Genomic DNA, 24,089 nt, shown 5'->3' on the forward strand with positions numbered 1-24,089 from the left:
GCCAAGTACCTACATCAGCTTCCGAAACGTGGTGTGAAAGGAAATTAAATATGCTATTCGGAACTGGAAAGGTCACGAGGCTTCATAGACCGCCTTCTCCTTAATGCTTTGGCCAGATTGTGCAACAGCAGTGTCCAAAAGAAGAGCACGACAGCGATACACATGCCTACTATCACCATCACCACAGCAACACTAGCGTCAAAAAATGCAGTCTCAATGGCAGCATTCTGCCTTCGCGTACCCAGTATCACCTGCATAGCATTAAGAATCGTGGTCATGTATGCAAACGTCACCAGAGGCCAAGTAAAGTTGCTCCCAAAGAAGGAGTTGAAATTCGTATGCAGCAACTGATACCCACCAATCCAATGTCCGAAAATAAACCGGTATATCAGATTCAATCTGAACAGCCGTAGCTCGCCATATCGGTAGCGCTCCGATGCACAGCTTTCATCAATAGGCATTAGTCTCGCCACAAAAGCGGTCCACCGCTCCCATGTGATCGTCTCTGGAAGCAAGCCGAGCTGGAGCGCCAACCTGAAGTCACTCTCGTGTTGTATCAGCTGTTTGTATGACTGTAACAAGCCGTACGCATCAAGATAGAGTGCCGTCGATTGGCAGATGTGGCTGGAGAAGAAGTCGTAATTCAGTAAAAAACGAGGAAGCGATTTGATATATATCTGTTGATTAAACTAGACTAGATGTAGGTCTGCCTGTTCCGTGACAACAATGGACCGTTGAACCAGCTTCTGACGATGCAGAGGTCGTATATAACCTTGACGGCCGGCAAACCAGAGGAAAGAAGATATCGCGTTGAGGCGAGAAACGGAAATCTCGGTATCAAGAAAATCTGAAAGGTGGCAGGGCCGGATGTAGTAGTGACCTGGTACATGCAGGTGGTCATCGACGATTGGAGTTTGCTCGATATTAGCATTTGGGACGAGGCTGGCATTGGGAGGATAGGGTGGCGCTTGTGCATTTCGTGGGCAGCCTATGTGCGCCTTCAGCTCTGCCATCGCGTATCCAAAACGGTTAAGGAATCCTTCGTTTGAAGGATTCGAGGGACAGTTCAACAAAAAAGGGCGCTGCTACATCGTTTTTCTTCGACAGAACAATAGTGAAGCGAGCTGCGAAGCCTCACTTTGCAGCCAATAGACTTTGCGCGGCTTCATGCGGGCTCGCTGTCGTACTGTTATACTCAATTGACCAATTCTCAGGATTGACCAACTGCCTATCTCATTGAACAATTAGGGGTGACATATGTAAATTTATATAAGTGCTTTAATGCATACCAAAAGGCTGTATATTTCGGGAGGGGGAAGGGAGAAGGGGGATGGCAGGAAGTGCTTCTCAAGCCTCAAGACAAGATCAAACTGTATGGGGAGGGTAAGGTTGCCTCTGATTGGGCATGCCTTCAATTCAGGCGGGGAGGTTTTTGCCAGGCCAGCATACTCTGGCCAGTCGATACTTAAACATAAAGTTTCTGGATTAGTAGTGAGGTGATGGATGTGCTTTGCTTGTTTGATCGATTGAAGACTCGTGGAGAGTCAAGACAGCCATGTATCTCAGGATTGATGGCCTGGGCACCCTCTGCTGCACAATTCTCTGGGCTGTCTTTGCACAATCCCCTTCACTCGACCTCCTCGCTTATCATCCGGATAATCTACACACCTTCAACGAAGCAGTAAATCTCTGAGCGAGTCGCGCCTCACACTACCAACACCGTACTTCAAATCACCTAGCCCACCGGACTCCACGGCATAGCAACCATCACCTTACTCTTCATGCTCTGAATCAGCGGCACAGTCCTATGCACAGTATCCGCCCACCCCTCGACCCCCCAGCTCATCTCCCTCCGCGCTTTCCGCTCCTCCAGATCCGCAAACTGCCAGAGATGATGCACCGTGTTCAGGTCGCCGATCTGCACGAACCACGCACCCACACCCTCCATCACTTCTTTTCGAGCCTTCAGCCCCTTCCGCCAGTGCGTTTCCCATTCGAGGAGGTTACCGGGATTTAAAGTGTAGGAGCGTAATTCGAAGAGGCCGCCGAGCTGGCGGGGGGGGTGGTGGGCCAGAAAGAAAACTCTTGCATTAGGCTAGAGTTCTTGGCGGTGATGAGGGATTTGAGCTTTTTGTCGAAGGAGGGGAATTCAGGGTGGGAGGCGATGCTGTGGAGGGAGGCGTGGTAGCCTTGGTAGCGCTGATATTCCCATATGTGCACTGCGGACGTGCGTTAGTCATTTTATTCCTTACAGAAGTTACTTTCTGTACCGAATGTATCACAATCGCCCACTTCTGTTCTCCAGCTGCCTACAAGATTGACGTGGTTGTTCTCGATCCCCGCCATCTTCGGGTACCATTTCCCGACTAAGTCCACATATTCGTCCACTTTGTCTGGCTTTACGCTGTGGAACACAATGCTGTGTACATATTTTCCCCTCGCTAATACCTGACTGAAGCTCTTCTCGATATCCTGATCCATCTGCTGCCCTTCTTGGGTGCCATAAATGAGATTACTGAGGGAAGACTGCCGCTTGGAGGATTCTTGCTGATACGACGAGTCGCGTTCCTTTCCTGTTGCGTGAGTGGACAGTGAGCCCAAAGTCTCTGCATTCAATGGACTAGAATACGAAGAAGAGGAAGGGGAAGTCGCGCTGCCCCTGCCATTGCTCAGACTTTGCTGAGCGTTGGAAGCGGAGCTCGTGACAGACTGACTATCTTGTTCCTGTTTCTGCTTCGCTGCTCTCCGGGACTGCTCGCGGAATTCTGTTTGTCTTTTGTCAAATGCTGGGGCGTTGTTGGGCGTGACGTCGGCAAGGGCGGGGGTGCGCTGGTATGAAGGGGTGGTAGAGAGGGCGCGGATGGAGGAGGAGAGGGTGTTGGATGAGGGTACGAGTCGTCGAGTGAGCATCTTAGCTAAATAGTCGGCGTTTATGGGGAAAGCAGCAGAAGCAGAGCTGGCGAAGCAGCTTCACGAGGCTGCTGTATGGTGTCAGAGGTCAGTAGAACAGGGTCAGCAAGACAATGGCTTTAGGGGTCCTCCGCCAACGACAATGCGGGGATTGGCTTCAAGCTTGGGTCTGGCGGGGTCAACGGGTCTTCGAGACAGCTGTATGGTAGTGTGGGGTAAGCAAGCGCATATAGCTCATAGGCCAATTGAATAAGCCTACTGTTAGGCTGAGGCACACGATGGGGTTTGGGTCGGCTGGAGATGCAAAAGTGCCCACCAAAGCCCCAACGTTTGTCCGCTTCCGTACTCAGCCACTAGCGTATCGTATTTGTGTGTATCATCGAGCTCTTTCGTACACGCGAGTAGTGTACAACTCGGCCTTGCTTTCTTGGGCATACGCTGTAACGAGAAGCCAGGAATCCTACGCGTATTTTGCTTGAAAGACAGTGTAGAGGTAAATATCTTTCATAAACTACAGCTAGATGGATTTACCCAGATTTGATACTTAGCATTATCTCCTCCATTATCAATTACTCTCGACCCCATAACATATCAGTACGCTCAATCAGATGCTGTGTTTCGTTGCAAGGTTCAAATCAATCGTAATAAAACACGACAAAGAGTTGAAGCAGCGAGTGTGGGTATCATAGATCCTATCCCCTCCAAATTGGTTCAAGTTTTGGCCAAGACGGCAGGGCTTTTGCGAGTTAGTGCTTGAGATGGTGTTCCGCACTGATACTGATCACGCTCCATTCACCAAGGGTAATGGTCGCTCCGATTCTAGGAAAAGCCATTAGTCTCGTTGTTCCCGTCAAGTCGAGTCACGATGGATGATATCGAAGGCTTCCGTGTGAAGTCGACTTACTCTCAAAGCTGCTCCTGTCTAGAAAGCTGCCTCTGTTCTTGTTCGCCCTCTTTGAGCTCTTCTTTTTCCCGAAGCGGCTGCCTCCACTACTGGATGAGCTACCTCCAGCTGCACCGCCGGCGCAGAGGAAGAAGACAGTAGCAAGGAAGAGACATGCTGCCGCTGCCCACATAAAGCCAAAGTTGTATTTGCCCAAAGAGGCGGTTCGGTTGTTCGATCTGAAGAGATTTCGTCCCTTGACAAATGCCGTCCTATTGGAAGTCACACGATAAGCCATTCGATCTCGGTTGTTGACGGAAATGTTTGAACTTACGTCATGAGTGCTGCAGCTATCGACTGGAAGAACAAGGCGACGGACACGATTGCGCTGTCGAGGTAGCTACCGAACTTGGTGCATAATGCAAGGAGACCGAGGAACAACGCGACAACGGCGAAGAAAAGGGCGATAAGGATGAATGAGAACATGAATCGCGTCATGTAATAGTAGTAATGTGTTCTATAACCCAGCTGTCAGGAAGATGTTCTCTTGAGGGCGCGACAATTCATGTGCTCACCCAACAAACTGTGGTGGTATGCCGTCTTCCGAACCCTTGAAGTTGCCGGGTGGGTTGAACGGATAGGCAGCATGTACTTTGGGGCACGAGTTCTTCCCATTAAGGACTGAGCAGGCGTTCCATAAGGTCCATCGAGTCTGATCAGCAGCACCAGCAATGCCCGAGGTGTCGGCTTGCAAGAAGTAGTAACGATTGGTTGGGTTGTGGTCGATTGCGCCTCCCAGGAGGGTTAAGAGAAGGAGCAGGCAAGCACCAGCTATGAGAATGAGGGATAGGAAACCGAGTATCGGCCCTAGACGAGCAATGTTAGACAGCGTCTCTCTTCGCGTGGACAAGCCGGAGCTGCGGACTTACTTGCGATGATCATTTTGGCGGGTTGAGACTCTGAAGAGCTGCTCAATGGTTAATGAGTTATCAGCTTAAGCCAATGAGTGTGCGCAAACCGTCCGAGTGGCCAGGGGTGCACTTCTGAAGCGAGCGAAGGCTTAGAGGTGAAGTTGGAAGGTCGAAAGAGTAGGCGACAGCGAGGATTGTTGTTTGGGGTGGCACTTGGCGGTTGCTGTGGCTTGACGTCTTTTAGGCCGGTCGGGGAGAAAGTCTTTTCGGGGTCAGCTGCAATTCCATCGCAACTTGGACGAGAAATCGCGGCGGTCTAGGCTCTGAAAGGCGGCCCAACTGGACCTAGAGGCGAGTAAATGGTCCCCCAAAGCGACCAGTGGAGCGTCAGTGGATCATCTTTCCTTGATTTGGGGGCGTCCCAAGGGCCGATTTCTGCAATTTTAAACAGTTCCCGTGCCTATCCGAAGCGTTCATTCTGCATTAGCGGTCTGAAGCTCGACGTCATGCGAATGCTTGGCGGGAGTATCATTACTCTCATTTTCTTCACCCAATGACAGTGTGTTGAATCATGATGATGCTGAACGCGAGTGGCTGAAGCGTTCTCACACTATCCATAGCGACCAATTCTTGTACCAAAATCGCGCGGTCCTCGCAAGAACTGACAATGACGGCTCTTCTAACCGCCATGCATTCAAGCTGCAACCTTATTGAACGCTAGAAAGCTCCTACAGCGGGCCATAAGTATCTTCACAACCATGTCCGCACAGATATGGCCACCCATATCCCAAGACGAATTGAATGAGAAGGTTGAGGAGACTCTGGTGACAATTGCTCTCCCCCATCGAAATCAACCACAACTTACATCTCCTACAGACAGCGGAGCTCACCTGGCTTCTCTCCATCGTCCAAGAAACCCTTCCATCCCTCAAGGCAGGCCTACAGGAATGTCTCTCCCTTCTTTCTTTGGATAATCCGGCGTCCACCCTCCCCCTGACCTCTCATCGATCCGAGAGCGTCAAAGGCATCGTCACCCGCGTAGGGACGCGCATTACAAAGGGTGACATTGCCCTGCGGCTTCCCACGCTTCCTCCGCCTCGAGGCTCTCCTTCTTTCCCACTTCACATATCATATCCGCTTGTCTTGCCGCAGCTTGCCCACTTGCTGGCCCTTCTCAACACGACTCTCGATATAATTGACATAGCTCTTTACACCGGTGATCCCAATAATGGTCCCTTCGTCTCTTCTCAGCTGAAGCTGCTGTCCGATACCATTGATGAAGCGCGCCAGGCCTTGAAAGGTGGAGAAGATATTCCAGGTTGCCAATGGAATGCGGTAGACCCCTCTGCTTCTGAGATCCAAGAAACATTCGGCCCTGATTTACCACCAACACTTGCCCCTCATCTATCTATTTCCGACTCATCCCTTGCCCTCACCATTCGAACCCTCGTGCCTGCAGGAAGTGGTCAGGATGCTCTGTCACTTACAGGCTTATCTCTGAGGACTAGATTGGGGCTCGCGCAAAGACCCCAGGTTCATGATGAGTTGGATCAGGTGTTCGAATGGAGAGGAGAGAAGGTCAACGTGAAGGAGAAAGTCAAAGTAGAAAGTCAAGATCCTAGTCTGATGGCTGTAGGGGCCAAATTGAGTGCGCTAGGACATAGCGTGAAGAGTTGGAGGTTGAAGGTCGCAGTTGTGATGGGGGAGGACGTCGACTTGTAGTGTCTGCTACCGGTGTAGCTGTCTTCATATTCGAATGCATCACCCAGGATTCGGAACAGGACCGTTCAAGAGGATGCTCCTCATTTGCACGACCTCACGTAGGTCTGCTTCGGCTTGGCCTAAACCATGGAAGCCCGCACGTGGCTAGGCGAAGCTGCTGCACATAATAAGGCGAACACTGACTCATCTGAAAGGTGCTTAAGACTAATTGATCAAGTTGTATCTGTGAGACTTGAGTATCCATTCTCATTTCCATCTTGCAACATTCCTTCCCTTCGAAGTCAAGCATGGCAGATTCATATTATCATTTGGCACAGTTACGTACTACACGAGACACCTCAAGCTATGACCCATTACCAGCGGTCTCTTTGGAGCATATTGCGTCACAATTCGACGAGTCCAGCACCTTCACACAGAATTTGTACGCTACTGAGATGCAAATAGAAGACTCCGCGGCCATCTCATCTCCAGTGATAGGAGATGAAGCTGGCGTGGTATAGTATCCCCTGGACTTTAGTTAGACAGACAACTCGGGATGCCCGAGTCTGACGATCTCTAGTACTCACTCGAAGAGAGCGTCAGCAGTGCATACGTAGTCAGCTCTCCCTCAGACCTGGAAGCTCATTTCCGGCAAGTACGTATCGATGATGCTCCTATGTCCATCGAGGAAGAAGAAGAAGCTTCTCGAACACAAGCAACGCTGAACTTTGATTCTTCCTCATGCCGCAGTTTCTTCAACAGACCTCGCATTCAGCCCTCGGCCTATCAGCGCCCTGCAAGGCGATCTGTATCTCCTGATGGTAGGCCACAGAAGTCTACTACGTCATGGTATCTTAAACTAAATTCATCTTTTGAAACAGCAGTCCCTGCATTCGACGAGCACTCACAGTTGCCGTCCCAGACCTCGCTTGAAAATGGGACTATGCATTACGGTTCGGCAACAGCGCAGACACCGCTGCAAGACTTCCTTGAACAACGACATGCGAGGGATCTTGGCGTTGGCTTCTGGATGACTGAGGCGCTAAATGATGATTTGTTGCCTGAACTACAAGGCGATCAAAATGGAAGTGATAACGCACTCTGGCTCCAATCTGCGCTTGGATTGAACGAACATCTTGGTCACCATTTGCCAAATCTGCGAGACTTGGGGCGGACTCCGCTTTTTCAAGGCCAGCTTCAGATGGAGTATCGACATAGTCTTCCTCAGCAGTTCGACGTGGAGCGCGAAAATGACGCCTTCCCTCGAAACTCAGTGCACAAGACCGCTTCGCGTGGATGTAATGCAGATGGTCGCACTCAAATGGCTGGCAAAAGTATGAAGCCCTCACGCGGTCTTAGATTCAGATCTGTGGCTGTGAAAGATCATATCCGTCGGCACGAGTTGACAAATGTTGCTGGTGGCCGTAGGACTCGCTCCACCCTTCAGGACAGTGGCATTTCCAAGCCGACCAAGAATCGGAAAGCAAGACTCAAAAGGCCCTCCGAATTGAGACATCTGAAACCAAAAAGACCGCGAGGGCTCTATGGTGAAAGGATGGACTCTGCAGAGCTTGGAAATCAGGAGGCACATGGAAGGCACAGGGAAATGACCATGGGAAAAGGGTCTGCGGCCAGAGATCTGGGCATTGGGCTATGAAATGTGCTACCTATTATTTAGGTACACCAATTTGAGTACGAATGGTTGGACAGTCTGGAATCACCTGTGCGGCTAGCGATGGTATTGACAACCTGTAATGAAAATAAAACATCTCCCTCTGAAGCAGGGGAATGTTTCGGAATTCTTTGCCTCTTCCGATAGTAGGGATCTTACTGCCTGACCCAAATCGATCAGATATCACGAGGATCAAACTCAAAGAGCATTACAGTTTCAGGGGAAGGCCCGCTTGCCCCGAATTGGACTAGCTGTTGGAAGAATTATCTACACATCTCGAAGTTCTGGTTTCCATGCGGCCTTCCTGATCATCCTAATCCTACTTGGGTAGGTGCAACCTCCACGTGATGGCATTCTCTAAGTCACCGCTTGGGGAGTCAAAATCTGATTTTGCAAGTGAAGTATTTTGTGTTGGCCAATCTGGGGTCAAATTGTTGCGGGTGACGTTGTACGACTGAAAGTGTTCGTACTTGGTCTCTCTCTCTGTCTATGGTTTCCATTTTCATCTTCTCATACAAACTCGTACTCAAAGCCATTGATTGATTCTTCATCGCAACTGCAGGGACATAGTATTCCACTTACGCGAAAGACGTCCCTTCCCGACTATCGATATGCGGATGGAAAGTGCTAAGCAGGTCGAAACAATTTCACTGCCGCTTGTTAATCTGAAGACACTCTATGACTGTGACGAGTCAGAATGTCAGAAACTCCTTGACGCATGTCGCAATGAAGGAATTTTCTACCTCAACATCGCCAGCGCTGACCGACGGATCCGTGCAATCGTCAAAGACATTGACACGCTGAACCACGAGATCTTCAAGTTACCCATTCATGAGTTGATGCGTTACGATGTCGATAAGCTGTCCCCAGAATGGAAGCTCAACGGATATAAGCCTGTGGGTCGCAATCGAGGAGGACTTTCTGATGGAAAGGATGGCTTCGAATCCTACAATGTGAGCGTATGCCTTTACACCACGTCGGAACCGTGGTCTTACAATTTCAGATACCCAAAGATGGCATCCTGTCGCTTGACGACCTCGAGTGGAAGAGACCAGCATTAGTCGACAAATATTTATATGCCCTCCGTATTTACTGCGGCGCCATCTCAGACGCGGCATACACGATTCTCAGCACGCTTTCCAGACTTCTGGAAATCCCGATGGACGCTCCGTCGCTGCAAGATCTGCATCGTAGCTGCGAGGTCGCCACTCCGGATCCACTACGATTGCTGCGATACCACGCTCTCTCACCGTCGGAGAAACGAGTATCGCACATTGAACATACAGATCTCGGATCACTCACCTTCCTATGGTCAAAGCAAAGGGGCTTGCAAATCCAACGAGACAAGGAATGGCACTTTGTTCAGCCTCCACCTATGGGCATTGTCATAGTGAATGTTGGAGATTGCCTAAGCATGCTGACTAACGGGTACTTCAAGTCTTGCTCTCACCGTGTTGTTCCAGATCCCGGGCTCGAACATGTAGAGAGGTACAGTTTTGCATATTTAATGAGACCGGAGGGAAAGACGCCGATGAAGCCGATACGAAGCCTCTTGTTGGGCACAGAGGCTCCAGAGGATCAAACCATGATGAAGCCAAGGCAAAGCCTCTTACTGGGTACTGTAGGTCCAAAGGGTAATATTAGCATGAAGCCGGTACACTTACTGGGCACAAGACATCCAGAGGATGATAAGGGCAAAGTCATGACAAGTGAAGAGTGGCTGCAAATGAAGTTCAGTATGCTGAGGGGTGATACGTGGAATAGCGAGAAGGACTGGATTTTGACTGGTGTGAAGGAGGTGCAAACGACACGGTAGCGTGTGAAATGGCGCAACGACCCCAGCGCAGGATGAAGGGTCAACTATCATCACCAAACAGGACTTATTCAAGATTGCAAAGGCATTCGCCGTCTGCATCGCCGACTTCGCTTTTCTGAAATGTTCGAACCAAGGAGTTGGAAGCGACATTTGTCTTTCCGCGAACCTCCTCGCCTACCTATCAACCATCAAGCAAGGAGTCGTCCAAACCCCCGAATAAAAACTTACTTGGAACTTGAAAGAAGAAGCAGAGATCAATGATCTTCAAGCCGAGCATCTCCGACCCTCATCCTTACTCATCCAAATCCAGCCACTCAGCGCATGCATATTCTAAATCTAAACACATAATGACATAATACACTTTCCACCCCCATGCCTTCTTACCTTCCATGTGATTTAAACTCAACCCTAACCCAACTGTCAAGGCAAGCTATGAAGCATGCGAAATCTAATAGAAACATTGGATGCAGGACTTGGCGAGCGGCAGCCTCTTCTCCACCCAGGCTACGGGGACGGGGACGGGGAGGAGGAGGAAGAGGAAGGGTATGCAGCTAATGTGACAGCTGCATTCACATCCGAACTGCATGATGATGGCCCTGATTCCCACCAAACCGACCTTTCGTACCCGCAACTGAAGTTTTGGATTGCGTGGCTAGGTATGTGTTGTGTTGGGGGCGCTCTCTGTTTGATGAAGGGATGGAGGGATGGAGGAGAGGGCTGATCATACTGTGGATTTTTATAGGGGTTTTCCTTGCAAGTGCCGACTCGGGACTCGTGTTGGCTACGTATAGCGAAATTGCGTCGGATCTGCAGGAATTGCAGAATGGAGCTTGGTTGATTACGGGGTATACGTTGGGGTATGGTGTTGCTTTGCCTGTGGTGAGTTGGAGTTGAGATCTTTGATGCTGTTTGGGGTTGGGGCTGTGATGTGTTCTTTTTTTCGAGAAGGGATGTTTTGAGAAATTTGAAATGGAGGTTGGCTGTTCTTGTACTTTGTCTCGTGATTCGGAGCTTTCTGATGGGTCTTGAGGATGGCAATGCGGTTATAGGGTATGAACTGATAGTTCTCAGTATGGTGCCGCTTGTGACGTTTTTGGACGAAAGCCACCGCTGTTGATGTGCTATGCTCTTTTTGGCGTTGGAGCTGTGATATCGTAAGTATCTCTCCAATTCCCACCGCAATACTGGATTTCAAGATTGACTTCTCGTTGCAGAGGGGCTGGCCCCACTCTATCAACGGTCATTGTTGGCCGCGTCATACAAGGCATTGGGGGTGCGGGAACGACAGCAGTGGTCTCGATCATCATTACAGGTACGTGTTTCTTTTGGCCTCATGACTTGTTACGGCCTGCTTTACGGGCTAGCACGCTTTTGTTGACGATCATTCATGTCAAGATGTAGCGCCTATATCAAGAGTAGCGGTTCTTCGAAGTTACATCAACCTCGCTGCAATTCTGGGAAGGGGCATTGGTGGCCCTATTGGAGGCTTGTTGGTTGATACCATTGGATGGCGATGGTAAGTTTCGTTTTCATTGCAAAGCCACAGTGTCTTCTCGAACAATAGGGCACGAGTAAGAAAGGCATACTCATAAATTTCTAGGTCATTTATCATGGAAGCACCATTTATCGCCCTCTGCCTCATCGCAGCTGAGACCCAAGCACTTTCACAGCCCGGAACAATATCCAAATTAGGCCACGCTTTTAAATGGAAGCACCGCCTTGATATCCCCGGGCTCCTCACCTTCGCCGCCGCCATGACATCGTTCCTCCTCCTCGTAGACTCGCTGACCAAAGGGATAAGCGTAAAGGCTCCGATCACACTAACGCCATTGATTGTCTTCCCTTTCTCCATCATCCTACTAATACTAATCGAGACTCGCTGGTCCTCTCATCCCCTTCTCGCACCCTCCCTCTTCAAAAATAAAGGCGTCTCCCTCCAGTATCTTGTGCAAATCCTCCTGCTAGCCGCTCAATTCGCCGTAAGCCCCCTTTTCCCATTATGCCCTCCCCCCTTCTTCTTTCCTTCATATTGATAATCTCCCGCATCACTCACAGGTCCTCTCCAACATACCCAACTATTTCATCCGCACCCTTAACGTCTCTTCTACCCTCGCCTCTCTCACGATCCTCCCTGCACCCTTAGGCAACGCACTAGGCTCCTACATCGCCGGCCTCTGGATCCAGCGCTCAAAGACCTTTCTCCCGCCTCTCTACCTCACCTGCATTCTTTCCCCTCTAGCCTTCGCTATTATGTTGGTGCGTTGGTCACCATTACCTGTTCCACAGGATGAGCATGGAAAAGGTGGCGGGCTGACCGCGCACATCCCTATTTCGCTATGGGAGTGTCTGGTGCTTTTACCGGCGGCATTCAGTCTTGGCTTGACTTCCTCGGCGGGCTTCGTGGGGATCAGTACGAGTGTTGACGATGGGTTGACGGCTATGGGGATCAGTGTGTTCTACCTGAGTCAGCAGGTGGGGACCATTGTTGGGGCGGCTGGTGGGACGGGGGTCGCGAGGATGGCGTTTGAGAAGATTCTAAGGGGACGCTTGGTGAATCAAGAGGTGAGAACATCCGGTAATCTTGGAATCGGAAGGCAGAAAATGATTTGCTAACGGCTACCTGCTGGCAGTGTGTCAAGATGGCTTTGTGCGATGCACGCTGGGCGTGGAAGTACTTCACACCTGAGAGGCAGAGGGTGGTTAGCGAGAGCTATGCGCAGGGGTATTTTTTCGTGTCAAGTAAGTTCATACCCAGTCGCTCTATAGGTTTCGTCTGCTTATCGTGGCCGAATAGCATTCTCACTTGTCTGTGCCTGCCTTGCGATTCCACTGGTGCTTTTGATGCCGAAACGAAGGGTTGAGTGAGGTTGTACATAAGCCCCTTTTCCAGGTGTCCACGGCCATAGAATGACCTCGATGGGCGGCGACCTCAAGCACTAAGCAATGAAAGGCCGAGAAGAGACTTTAGTGGCCCCATCTGAACAAGACGTTGGGTGTGCATTTGACTACAAAGCCTGATCCAAATAAGAATACAACCATAAAATGTTTCATCATGACTCCTTCCTAAAATTTTCTCTAATCCAACTCGTCCTACTTGCCTGATTGGCTTCAAATTGGACTTATGAAAATTCACGAAGGAGCGCTTCAGAATCGAAACAAGACAAGTTTGGGCTTCCTTATGCAATACAGGAGGCAAAGCCAGTCCTGAGAACACTATTAATCGCTGCTGCACATTGACACGCTTTACTTTTTCTTTCACTACTCTGCTGCCAGCGAACTTCTAGATGGCTGAATTCAAAAGCGTGCAACGGCATTTCAGAGGCGTCTCAAAGCTCATCCACAATCGCCTAGCACACAAACAAGACGAGGACCCTCTCGAGAGTTTTCTCAACGGCAAGCACAAGGAGAATTTCATCGACTTCCTCGGTCTGTATGGCGATGATGGCGTCATTCTGAGGGAGTTGGTGATGCTAGTGTCGACACGGTATCTGCTGAGCTCAGAACCGACCCACATGCATCCTTGGGGGTTCAAAGATCGTCCACTTAATAAAAATGTTTTTAGGGATCATAGCTTTTTACGTGCCTTCGCGTTGTGTGTGCAGTCAGGTCAGCTCGAAGAATTAAAGAACGCTCTCTTACAGCAAAGCTCGATCGATGTCGTGGCTGCCCCTTCCGATGGATCTGGGACAGAGTACTGGCAAGTTGATTGTCAGGTCTGGAAGGCTCGATCGCGGGACCTGCAGAATTTGGATCTGACCCCTCTTCACAAAGATCTTATCGGCCTTCTCACGGTGCTACCAGAAGAGGATTCATACTGTATCAGTGAGCGTCGGGCACAATGCTACTCTTTCCATTGGGAACGGATGCGCGGCCACATTGATCTTGAACACTTCTCACCTTCTAGGAGAAAGATTTTCCCTATGCTCTTATTCAACCTTACACTCGATATGTTCCTTGAGGGAATAGAAAGACGGACTAATGAATCCAATAAGAAGCTTTACGATGCGATAGTCAAAGATGCGCCGTCACTCAACCACAAGAAATTTCTACATACCTTCATTAAACACAAATGGGCAATACTGGTCGGGTCATATGTACTGCGTGACCAGAAGCAAGCCCAGCACGAGAACTCCACAACGATCGAGGAGGTCATGAAGATGAAAAGCCTCCTACTGGGCAAGGGTACCTCGAATTGTGCCTGGGCTGCCGGAACCGTAGGTTTCATGCTGGCAGATCTAATAACGTACGTCAAAGATGCAAAAGACACCGCTGTCTTGAACAGCCTAGTTGAGGTGAGTTCGCAATGGTGTGAAATGGTGTCTTGGTCAGCCGTCCCACTCGCAAGGGCGGCGTTGTCGAGACTACTTCCGCTTCTGGAGCGCTCAGACATACTTTTGGCTATGCCTACCAAATACAATCTGGACTGTGGATTCACTTGCTCCCGTGCAGGTCACCTCTTACTCGCGGAACATTTTTTCCAAAGATCATTGCCTTATGGGCACACAGTAGAAGACCACCTTAGACCATGGAGGTTCCGCGTAGAATATATCACAGTGATGATGCGACAGGGAATGTGGAAAGAGGCAGAGAGCAGACTTAAGAGCCTGGAGGGTTTCTACCAACATGCGCAGAGCCCTGCGGTGGTCCACGATATCAGTATCCCCCTGTGGAGATGCACCGGCGAACTTGGCGAGTTCAGACTATGGACTGCCCATTTGCGGGCTGAAATGCTGCTCCTGAATGACTTATGCGACGAAGCAGCGAGGCTCCTCAAACAATGTCTTTTAGAAGTCCAAGGAATGCAAAATCACTTGGTCACGACTAGTCGTATCGCAGTCCGATCCAGGCTGATTCAGTTTAAAACTCGCATCTCAGATACGAACTTGGACTTCATGACCAGAGTTCAGCAACAATTGGACGACATTCTGACGACTCTAAATTCGGAGCGAAATGCTAGCAGTTTTGTTTGGGCTCTTAGAGAAGTGATAGCCACGGCGGAGGAGCTTGCAAGCGGTGGAGACAGGGCAATTGCGCTCAAAGCTTTTGCTTACATGTTTGAAACTGTATTCCGAGTAAAACGACCCTGTCTTGCTGATCTCGAAAGACATGTGAGGAAGAGAAAGGGGTTTTTGGAGGATTCGCTCCTTACCACGGGACTTCCTCTGGCGTCGACTGCGCAAAGAAGGTCGATTGAGGAAATACGGATGGTGGAGAACACACACGACGAATTACCAGGGAAGATGCTGGAGGAAATGTCTATTCTGGCGGGAGAAGATCGAGTGAAGGCGCCAGGAGAAAGGGCTAATTCGGCATGGGGTTTTGAGAAGGCTGAATCAAGTCAATCTCACGCCACAGAAGAGGCTGCGGAGATCTGACCTGACATCGGCAATAATGGACAGCTCGCAAGGCTGAAGATCAACCAAAGGCGACCTGCAATGGTGCTGAGCAAAGCTGTAGACCTCAGATCTTCGTGGGGATCTCTTCTATTGAATTGAGGATTCCTGCAATAGTCTGGATCGCCGAGCTATAGCGACCAGTAGAATATAATGTCCCAATTAAGTTGTCATGTCATGTTGCCTGGAGCAAGCAATGTGTAGTCACATGTGAAGTATTATGGCGCTAAACATTACTCGATATACCTAGTCAACCAATAGTAACAGAAGTCTAACTTTGAAAGCTCTATCAGGAATTCTCTGAATTGAATCTGTCAAATTCTTTAGTAATCATTGAGAGCACACTACACCGTACCCAGATTCTGAGAATGGTTTTCGTGTATTTCAAGTAGTCAAGCCTGTTGTTCAAGCAGAAGGGATAGCAAAGGAGACGAGGAGGTAGATAATTGAATCATGACATAAGCGATTTTAGTGCCCGCGAGGACGGGCAGGACAGTCTCAAAGTTACGCAGAAGAAGGACAAGCTATGCGCATTGTTAAGGGGCAAAACGGATCAACCCAGCCCTGATTTCTAGAAATTCACCAAAAGATTGGGATTTGTGAAATCGAGGTAAGAGAGCATGATCTACGATGCATGGAATAATTGATACCTGAAGCTCACTTATAAAGAGGGCCAGGGCAGCGTTTATGAATGCCAAGCTTAGCCGAGAATGGGTGCATGATTAGCGCCGCACTATGAGGTTCCGTGCTGAGAACCACCGAGAAGGCTGCGCCATTTCTACAACCTACTTCACATTACACCAGCCAGCGGAACCGCTTTCTACATCTGAGGATAGGCAGCAAGCTGAACGAAAGGCTTCATGCTTAAAGGATAGCCCATCGAGTTCCAATGATTGGTAATACAAGCGTAGAGCTCCATGGCTCATCAAATAATGTCCCGACGACGCCGTAGACTGAACAACCGCAACAATCGGCAGATTCTGGTGCTTGGTGATACAAGACTGGCTTAGTGGCCGGAAATTGCAGATTCTTCATACAATATGCCTTCACACAGGGATACAATCATAATTGGTGTCTCCGTTGGGGTTGGGTTTCTGGTGTTCTGGGCCTTAAGCGCATGCATTTTCGTTTTTCGCAGGAGGAGGATGAAGAAGAGAGAAATGGTGATCGACCAACCTATCATAATAGGCCCCGAGCGACGGACTGTAGCGCAGCTGTTGCGACCTCCGTCGCCCAATCCTTACGACAACGTGGGGCATGCCTCTCTTCCTCCAACATCTCTTGGGCTTCCTTCCTACCGAACAGATACGCCTGTCCGTTCAAGTAGAATCTTAGAAATCTACGGGTCAACCCCCACAGCCGATCAGAGGCATCAATTAGCGTCGCCGTTGCAAGCTTCTCTGTCGCCCGAGTCTTACAACATCGTCGTCCCAGATATCCCTGAGTCAGCATTTGGCAACAGGCCAAAACCCACAGATGCTAGTGAGCTGATGCTAGATCTAGAAGTCTCTGAGTCAGAAATTCGCTACATGGCAGACCCTACAAATGTCAGTGAGCTGATAGCGTTTCTTGCTTTGTATGGAAAGGAGGGGCTCGCTCTTCGTGAGCTTTTGATGCTCGCTTCGATTCGATACTCCAGAAACCTAGATGTATCTTCAATAAAGCAGTGGTCTTTCGAAATAAGTCCCGGTAAAGGAGACGAAATGTTTGACTTTCTAATGCAGAGGAATTTTCTACGGTCACTAACGCTTTGTGCACGTCGAGAGCAAGACATCATGCGACTACGCGACGCACTCGTACTAAAAAACCTCATCAAAGTGAGCTACAGGTCAGAGGCCAGGTCAAGTTCATCCCGTCATTTCGAGACAACCTGGGCTGTTGATGGCCAAATATGGATCGCTACTCAAGGAGATTCTCTTCTTCGAGAGCACGGTCGTGAATATGTGGAAATGATCTACAACAACCTCTGTCAACATTTGCTACAAACGTTCACCCTGATTCCTGGTAAGACAGACTTCTGCACTTCACAGCGGCAGATCGGAAGCTACAAGTACCATGCGAAATTTTTCAAATCTTTCATTTGGGAACGTATGAACCACGGAGAGAAATGGGGTTTTGGAAGGTCGGGGGGTTCACCGCAGATGTTCGCCTACGTCAATCTGATGCTTCAACTCATCATTCATCAAGCTTTACCGGATGAAGATCCGATGACTATAATTCTCACCTCTTTGATGAATTCCGCCTCTTTGATGAATACCACCTCTTTAATGAATACCACCTCTTTGGTGAATACCACCTCTTTGGTGAATACCACCTCTTTGATGAATACCACTTCTTTAGTGAAGGCCACCTCTTTGAGGAATACTGAGCTTCGACTGGTTGTTCTCTGCCCTATTATTCATATTCAACTCTACTGGGCTCAATTGGTGGTCTTTCTGAACAGTTGTACTTCAGCCGAAGCTAACAACGGCTCTCACGTCTATCAAAGACTTTTAAATGATTTCAAGAGACTAAGATCGGACTTGTCAGCGTCCAAGTACCTAGGCTTGCGTGACTGGTCACAAAGTCTCGTAGGGTTCATGTTACTTGATCTTATTGAAAGACTTCAATCTTTGCGAACCTCTACAACCCTGAGGATGGTTTGTGAAGTTGCAGAAGATTGGTGTGCTTTAGGCCTTCATTCAACGGAGCCAAGGAAGATGCTTGCGATCTGCAAAATCTTCACATTGCTAAACTCTTGGAACAGGCTTGCAAGTCTTCCTTGTGAGTCTCATTTGGACACTGGCTTTCATCTTTCACGCCTTGGTTTCCTGCAACTTGCGGAGCAATATATCAGATCCGGCCTTTTGTGTCGGCAGCTTTGTAATGACAGTGTGGACTTCTGGAGATACCGTGTGGAGCTTATAACAATATTAATTAATCTCGGACGCTTATCAGAGGCCAGAAATGAGCTTGCAAGTCTTGCAAAATCGCATATGAAAAGCTTCAGGGATTCCAAAGTTTCATCACTATCAATCCCACCACAAGTCCTCACGGGCGATGCTGGAGAGCGAGAATTAGCATTGATCGGCCTCCATTGCGACCTTTTTCTTTGCGAAGGAAAGGAGCGCAAGGCTGGGGTTTTGTTAGAAAGGGGGCTCTACGACATTCAGACTATGCGTGATGATTACATCAGCTCAATTCGCGTAGTTATGCGATCTCGGCTCCTAAAGATCAAAATGCAGCTGACGGACTTTTCGAGCGTGAAGAACCTCTGTCTCGATCAACTGAGAGATGCTAGTACTTCGTATACACATGCACAGGAACACTTTCAGTGGATCATCGAAGAGGCAGTCGAATGCGCGGACGCGCTCGCCGACATGGGATATTGTTCCGAATCCTCAATTATATTCTCGACGCTTTCGAAGCTAGTCGATGCCAAAAATCATCCATTACCATCTAGTCTGCTCAAATACTCCAAAGATAGGTGCAAAATGGTGTTAGATGTGCTACGCTCACATCCAGAAAGTGGCACGTACCGCGCACGGGAACACAAGACTCTAAGTGCAGATGATGAAATTGTTCCACATTATAATAGAAGTCCTCTCACAGCACAGGTGCCTGCCTCTGATGCCATAAAGTCAGAATCACGTTTGAATCCTTCGACCCACGATCTGATTCGAGATATGTTCTCAGCCGAGCTGAATGTTTCGGATCCTGGCTCAGGCAAAATTCAAAAATCTGAGACCGCTCCACCGCATCAAATAGCGCGAACGCCTGTTGCTCCGTTAGGCCAGCGGATCGCCATGCGTCAAAAGGCAGCATTGCTTAGATCATTTCGGCTCCGATCTGCCTCAAGAAAGGATGTAGAAGCCAACCTAGCCAACCTTGAGCTACCAGACGTCCCAACAAACGAGCCGAGAGCCATGAAGGACCCAAAAAAGAAAAGACGTGAAGTAGAGATGGCTTAAGCACGATCCGCTTCTCATAATGACAGGTACCCGAATTGATTCAAATCATAGCTTAGGTCACTATTCGAAGCGTCGTGCCATGACTTGGAGTCTCGCGAACGATTCTCTGGAGGCACACTCCAAGTGTGCTCCTTTCCGATTGCCCCTTCGTCAAAAGGAATAATTCGGCAGCAAACGAATTGTCTGGTAGTCCTCAAGAATCGACTACGGTAATTCTAGACATTCCTTGACTAGTGCTATAATCAGGCCATTCGATCCTCTTAAGTTTTGACATGTACGTCTGTCATATTCCTCAGCGTGATGGGAGCCTCCACTCATCTTGAAATCGAAAATGTCATTTCAGGAAATGCGTTATATCCTATTCGCCGCTCAACAAGCCTTGACTAGTATTGAACTGGCTTAAAGATTATTGGCTGCTAACATCACTCCTTGTAGTCCGCCTTCTGGCACTGGAGGACCCCTCAAGGCTATCGGGAGACCTCGGATGCCACTTTCAATGACCAGTGAGGTCACTATTCCGGCAACTCTTGGGCCACCTCATGTATTTGACGCCTGCTGACCGTGCTTAGGGCCTCTAGGAGCCCCTCGAGAGCTGTCTCGTTATCCTGCGCAAGTTTGACCATTAGGGAATAGTTCACAGACCAAGACATTGTGATATCATTGAGCAAAATGGAGTCTCCGGAATCCTCCGTCAGTAAAGACACTTGGATCAGCTGTGCAATGCAATCTGCGGCTTGTTCTAAGTCGTCTCCCAAGATTTGGATGTCAATCTCGAAATCGTGAGTCATATTGGTTAGGCAATGATTCCATAAAGTTCGACACAAGCCTTCCACATCTTCTCGGTGAAACGATGACCATTTCAATCGACTCAGCATCCATAGAAGGAACAAAGAAAGTTTGTAAGTATTACGTGAGATTTCGTCTCTTTCTGAGATGCGCTGTAGACGGGCGCGAGATACTTCAAGGGAGCCATATACCGAGAAGGGATATTGAGGCGTCTCTCGGACGAATGTCATGATACGTTTTTCAGGCCACCTATTGAGGAGTTGATTATTTGCATTCACACTTCGTGAGCCATATTGATGCGTCGCATATTGAGATGCAACGATGATCGCAGCGGGGACACAGTCAAGTCGCCGAACGATCTGTGAAACAGCGCCTTCCGTATCGGGAATCCGCGTTTGAACCTCGTCTACTTCTTCAACATTTAGACTATGCAATAATTGAATTGCTTGAAGCGGCTCCAGTGGAGATACTTTGATGTGGTTTGCTGGCCAAAAGTTGGCTCTGCGCGCAAACATCGGATTCCTTGTTGTATAAATTAGATCAACCGTGTCGGAAGATAATTCTCGATGGACCTTCTGCCGACCGGCGGCGTCTATTCCATCTAAATCGTCCAGAACCACAAGCACTCTAGATGAAGGATCGTGCTGCGACTTAATCCAGCCTGTAAGAGCTATATCGAGAGGAATTGAGTGCAGCTCGGGGAAATACAGGCGCGTTCGTTGCGGGTCCGCAATGTCATCGACGGAGCGCTGAATTTCACCTTTGAGACTGAAAGCACAGTGCAAAAGATCTCTTTGAAATGCAGCTTCATCAGTCGCTGAGAGCCACAATATGTGCTTGTAAGAAGACACTTTTCGGCAGAATTGTACAATGAGCTCGGTTTTGCTGCCCGCCAGCGTCAGTGAAAAGACCGAAATATGTCTAGGGATCGCTCTCACCCTACTCCACCAACTCCTGAGAGCGCAACATTTCGCGATATGTCGTCTTGATCATCGCGTACTAACTGGCGCTCGATCGTTTCAATCATTGTGGCTCTACCGATGAAGTTGTGGCAGCCTGGCAAAGGCACGTTGACATTTGGGTTTCGACGTCGCAAGACTACATTTGTAGGTATTGCGCCCCCATAATTGTTGGCATACGACACTCGCTGTGGCACTTCGACCTCTGCTGAGACATGGCCATTAGTTCCGTACGCCTGATTGTCCATATCTGTTTGACCAGACCGATGGAGCCCTGAAGTTTATGAGACTTACAAAGTCCATTTGCGCCGTGGGGGCAATCAACGGGGTACTCGCGAGCTTCGACTGCCAACGACTTTAGTTTTGGGCCCACTCTCTGAAAGGCACGGTCCTCCAGCCCAGAAAATTTACATATTTCGGAGTGATTGCGATCAAGATTCAAGGCCGTTTCTCTGGCGATAGACATCTTGGCGGAGTCCTTGTCAACGATATACTACATGATCTCAGCATTATCTTTGAAAGTAACCTTCGGGAAAATTACCATGCTGACGGCTTTGGGCATCACTCTTCTTCCTTTGATCTTCACTTTTGTCATCTTTGTCTCATAATAGCTGATGATCTCATAGTCGCTTGTCTGGTGGCTGAATTGGTCCAACGCAATCTCATTGAGCAGTGACTTGCCCTTGAGCTGCTGGAGAAGGGAGTTCTTTGGACTTCCACTGACACTGCCACAGATGTTTGCGGCAAAGTCAGCTAAGCCGGCCCAATTGCCACCTCGATGAGGAGTCGCGAAAAACATCAGACCATACGTAGACCGACGTATACATTCGTGTCTTGGGTTCAATTTGGATGTGATAAGAGCTTGCTTAACGAGGAGACCACCCATCGAATGTGAAACGAATATCAATGGTCTATGCCGCGTCTCATTTCCGCGGCAGCGATGCAATTCATCAAGAAGATCATTGGCATGCTCGTTCAAACTCGCGTTAGAGGAATCACCCAAGACTGCCGAATCCCAACCAAAGATCATGACCCTTTCCTCATTCGAAACAACGCTCTCGGGCCAAAAAAACACTTCATGAGTCCAGGTTTGCCTAGCATGTTCCGCCACAGGGGAGCCCAGAGGGTTCAATCCATGAACGAACACGATACTGGGGCAGTCAGAACCGGCTGATATGATCATAGCGCCCTGAAACACCAGATGTGCCTGGACTAGAGAGCAGCAACTTACTCAACCTGGGCATTCTCCGCGCCAGGATTAAGAACTTCCAACAGCGCAGTTGTCTACCACACGACGTCTATCAGCGGGATGAGGTTTTCTAGCAAATTAGTGACGGAGGGAGGGGGCAGCTTTTACCATGGTCTCTTCTCAATAGCACCAGTTTCTAACAATCTGCTTATCCAAATCTGCCTACGCAGTATTCCACAGTCTGGCGAAGGTGGTGTCACTTTTCTTTAGAAGGCTTGCAGCGCCCTTCGAGACTCAATTTCATTTGCCAGGAGCCTTTATTGGGTGTCTTTGGGGGGATTTTCGGGCTGTTGGTTCGGAGCTTGAAGAATCAGACACCACACCAGACTACAGCATTCGCAGCTATCAACCGCACGTGCAGATTGAGAGGGAAAGATTGAACGGGAATGCGAAAGCTCAAGGACATAACAGCCTGACGAAGTGATCATTCCCCCGCTTTCACGGCTGAAAAGTCTAGAACAGAGTCGCTCACTACCAATTTCAGCTCTCCTGTCATTGCGCAGATTGACATGGGCGCTGAGCAATCCCATTCGCCAGCCTTTCGAGGGCCGGTGATAAGACACCTGCCTAATATAGCCAATAGCAGAATATGTGACGAGCTGGCCCAAGCCATAATATGCAGGGGCTCTCTTAGCGGAACAAACCCATCTCGCCTGGGGCGAAGATCTGCTTGGAAGAACTTCAGCTTCACACCATTTGGATTTGGGCTCGTACAACACAGACGTCAATAATTGAAAGGTATACCATATCGGCAACTCGCTACTGAGAACATGAGCGGGCAATTATTAGGTCTGTGGCGACATCGCCTGGCCAGCCGACTTCTTTGGCTATTAAAGGTGGATTCGCGGCGCTTAAAGGCTCGGTGGACTTTCTCTGACAAGCCAAATGCCGTAGGAAAACGCTTCCTGAGTCTCAATGAGCTATCTCTTAACAGAAATGTAATAGTAGGATGTGGAGGAGCTGGATTCGAGGTTAACCCCGCTCCGAGTGTTCTTATCCCAGTATCCCTTGTGAATACGATGAAGCCGAACGGAAACGTTGTCACATCAGATCGTGGAAATGAGAGGCTTCAAATGATCTTGCCCTCGAGCATAAATGACGCTGGAAAGTCAGGTTGCTTGGCCCAAGTTTCAATATGAGATAGTCGCACCTTCCATGACTACCTCTCTGTTCTTATGAGCATTTCTTCGTGACCATGATTCAAACATTGTTAATATTCCACGTTTTTTAACCCCTATCCCGCCGAAAGCTCTCTTATTTATTCAAGAAGCGGCAATATCAAACCGGGTCTGGAGATTGAAACGTCTGCTCTACTTCCATGCTCCTCTCTAGCAACGAATTGCACGACTGCCTTCAAGCTAACCCCTCTCTACAACACCGCCAACGCCCACGTCGCAACCGCCTGGGACTGGTCCACCAATCTCACCACATACGCACTCCGTTCGATACATATATCGAAGCAGATTTTACCCACGGTCCCCTTTAAGTCCTCGGTATTGGCGACGTCAAGCTGACCACCATACTATATCTCAGCGCATTCTTCAGGCGATCCATCTTCATCTGTCTGAAAGACACCCTCCACGTCCTCCACGCGCCCCGCAACATCATCACAAGATCTTATCTGGACAGATACGTAATGCGCCAGGAAATATTGCAGGACGCATTTAGCATCAAGCTCAAGAGCTCTGGGACTCGTATTTGATTCTTCGAGATGTAGATGGGAGTAGGGGGTGTGATGCGCCTGCGCTTACAAAGACAGCTCACGACTCAATCAAGTCTCGTCGACGACAGAACACGATCTGTGCATCTCAAGTGGTCTTGGTTGGAGAGGACGTCTTGGCGGGTATTCCAGGATGAGA

The 24,089-nt window shown here is 49.1% G+C and overlaps 8 protein-coding genes across 8 annotated transcripts; 5 read left to right on the forward strand and 3 right to left on the reverse strand.

Annotated features, from left to right (window-relative positions):
* Positions 1-2,241: 2,241 nt before the first annotated feature.
* On the reverse strand, positions 2,242-4,735 carry KY384_001182 (uncharacterized protein; the record flags this gene model as incomplete). The annotated part of the gene is made up of 5 exons (XM_044809714.1): positions 2,242-2,915; positions 3,815-4,065; positions 4,128-4,310; positions 4,369-4,660; positions 4,723-4,735. The coding sequence occupies 5 exons, from the start codon at positions 4,733-4,735 to the stop codon at positions 2,242-2,244; spliced, it is 1,413 nt and encodes a 470-aa protein (XP_044673621.1).
* A 727-nt stretch (positions 4,736-5,462) lies between these two features.
* Positions 5,463-6,426, forward strand: KY384_001183 (uncharacterized protein; the record flags this gene model as incomplete). The annotated part of the gene is made up of 2 exons (XM_044809715.1): positions 5,463-5,528; positions 5,581-6,426. 2 exons carry the CDS (start codon positions 5,463-5,465, stop codon positions 6,424-6,426), a joined length of 912 nt encoding a protein of 303 aa, XP_044673622.1.
* A 287-nt stretch (positions 6,427-6,713) lies between these two features.
* Positions 6,714-8,062, forward strand: KY384_001184 (uncharacterized protein; the record flags this gene model as incomplete). The annotated part of the gene is made up of 2 exons (XM_044809716.1): positions 6,714-6,920; positions 6,986-8,062. The coding sequence occupies 2 exons, from the start codon at positions 6,714-6,716 to the stop codon at positions 8,060-8,062; spliced, it is 1,284 nt and encodes a 427-aa protein (XP_044673623.1).
* A 626-nt stretch (positions 8,063-8,688) lies between these two features.
* On the forward strand, positions 8,689-9,893 carry KY384_001185 (uncharacterized protein; the record flags this gene model as incomplete). The annotated part of the gene is made up of 2 exons (XM_044809717.1): positions 8,689-9,030; positions 9,081-9,893. The coding sequence occupies 2 exons, from the start codon at positions 8,689-8,691 to the stop codon at positions 9,891-9,893; spliced, it is 1,155 nt and encodes a 384-aa protein (XP_044673624.1).
* Positions 9,894-11,503: 1,610 nt separating this feature from the next.
* KY384_001186 (uncharacterized protein) lies at positions 11,504-15,268 on the forward strand (the record flags this gene model as incomplete). Its single annotated transcript, XM_044809718.1, has 3 exons — positions 11,504-11,872; positions 11,949-12,455; positions 13,178-15,268. The coding sequence occupies 3 exons, from the start codon at positions 11,504-11,506 to the stop codon at positions 15,266-15,268; spliced, it is 2,967 nt and encodes a 988-aa protein (XP_044673625.1).
* Positions 15,269-16,326: 1,058 nt separating this feature from the next.
* Positions 16,327-19,236, forward strand: KY384_001187 (uncharacterized protein; the record flags this gene model as incomplete). The annotated part of the gene is made up of 2 exons (XM_044809719.1): positions 16,327-17,571; positions 18,226-19,236. The coding sequence occupies 2 exons, from the start codon at positions 16,327-16,329 to the stop codon at positions 19,234-19,236; spliced, it is 2,256 nt and encodes a 751-aa protein (XP_044673626.1).
* Positions 19,237-19,748: 512 nt separating this feature from the next.
* KY384_001188 (uncharacterized protein) lies at positions 19,749-21,229 on the reverse strand (the record flags this gene model as incomplete). The annotated part of the gene is made up of 2 exons (XM_044809720.1): positions 19,749-20,907; positions 20,961-21,229. The coding sequence occupies 2 exons, from the start codon at positions 21,227-21,229 to the stop codon at positions 19,749-19,751; spliced, it is 1,428 nt and encodes a 475-aa protein (XP_044673627.1).
* A 245-nt stretch (positions 21,230-21,474) lies between these two features.
* On the reverse strand, positions 21,475-21,867 carry KY384_001189 (uncharacterized protein; the record flags this gene model as incomplete). The annotated part of the gene is made up of 1 exon (XM_044809721.1): positions 21,475-21,867. The coding sequence occupies one exon, from the start codon at positions 21,865-21,867 to the stop codon at positions 21,475-21,477; it is 393 nt and encodes a 130-aa protein (XP_044673628.1).
* Between the last annotated feature and the right edge of the window lie 2,222 nt (positions 21,868-24,089).

This window comes from Bacidia gigantensis, assembly GCF_019456465.1.
Source record: "Bacidia gigantensis strain McMullin 20006 chromosome Unknown contig_125, whole genome shotgun sequence".
In the NCBI taxonomy this organism is placed as follows: Eukaryota; Fungi; Ascomycota; class Lecanoromycetes; order Lecanorales; family Ramalinaceae; genus Bacidia; species Bacidia gigantensis.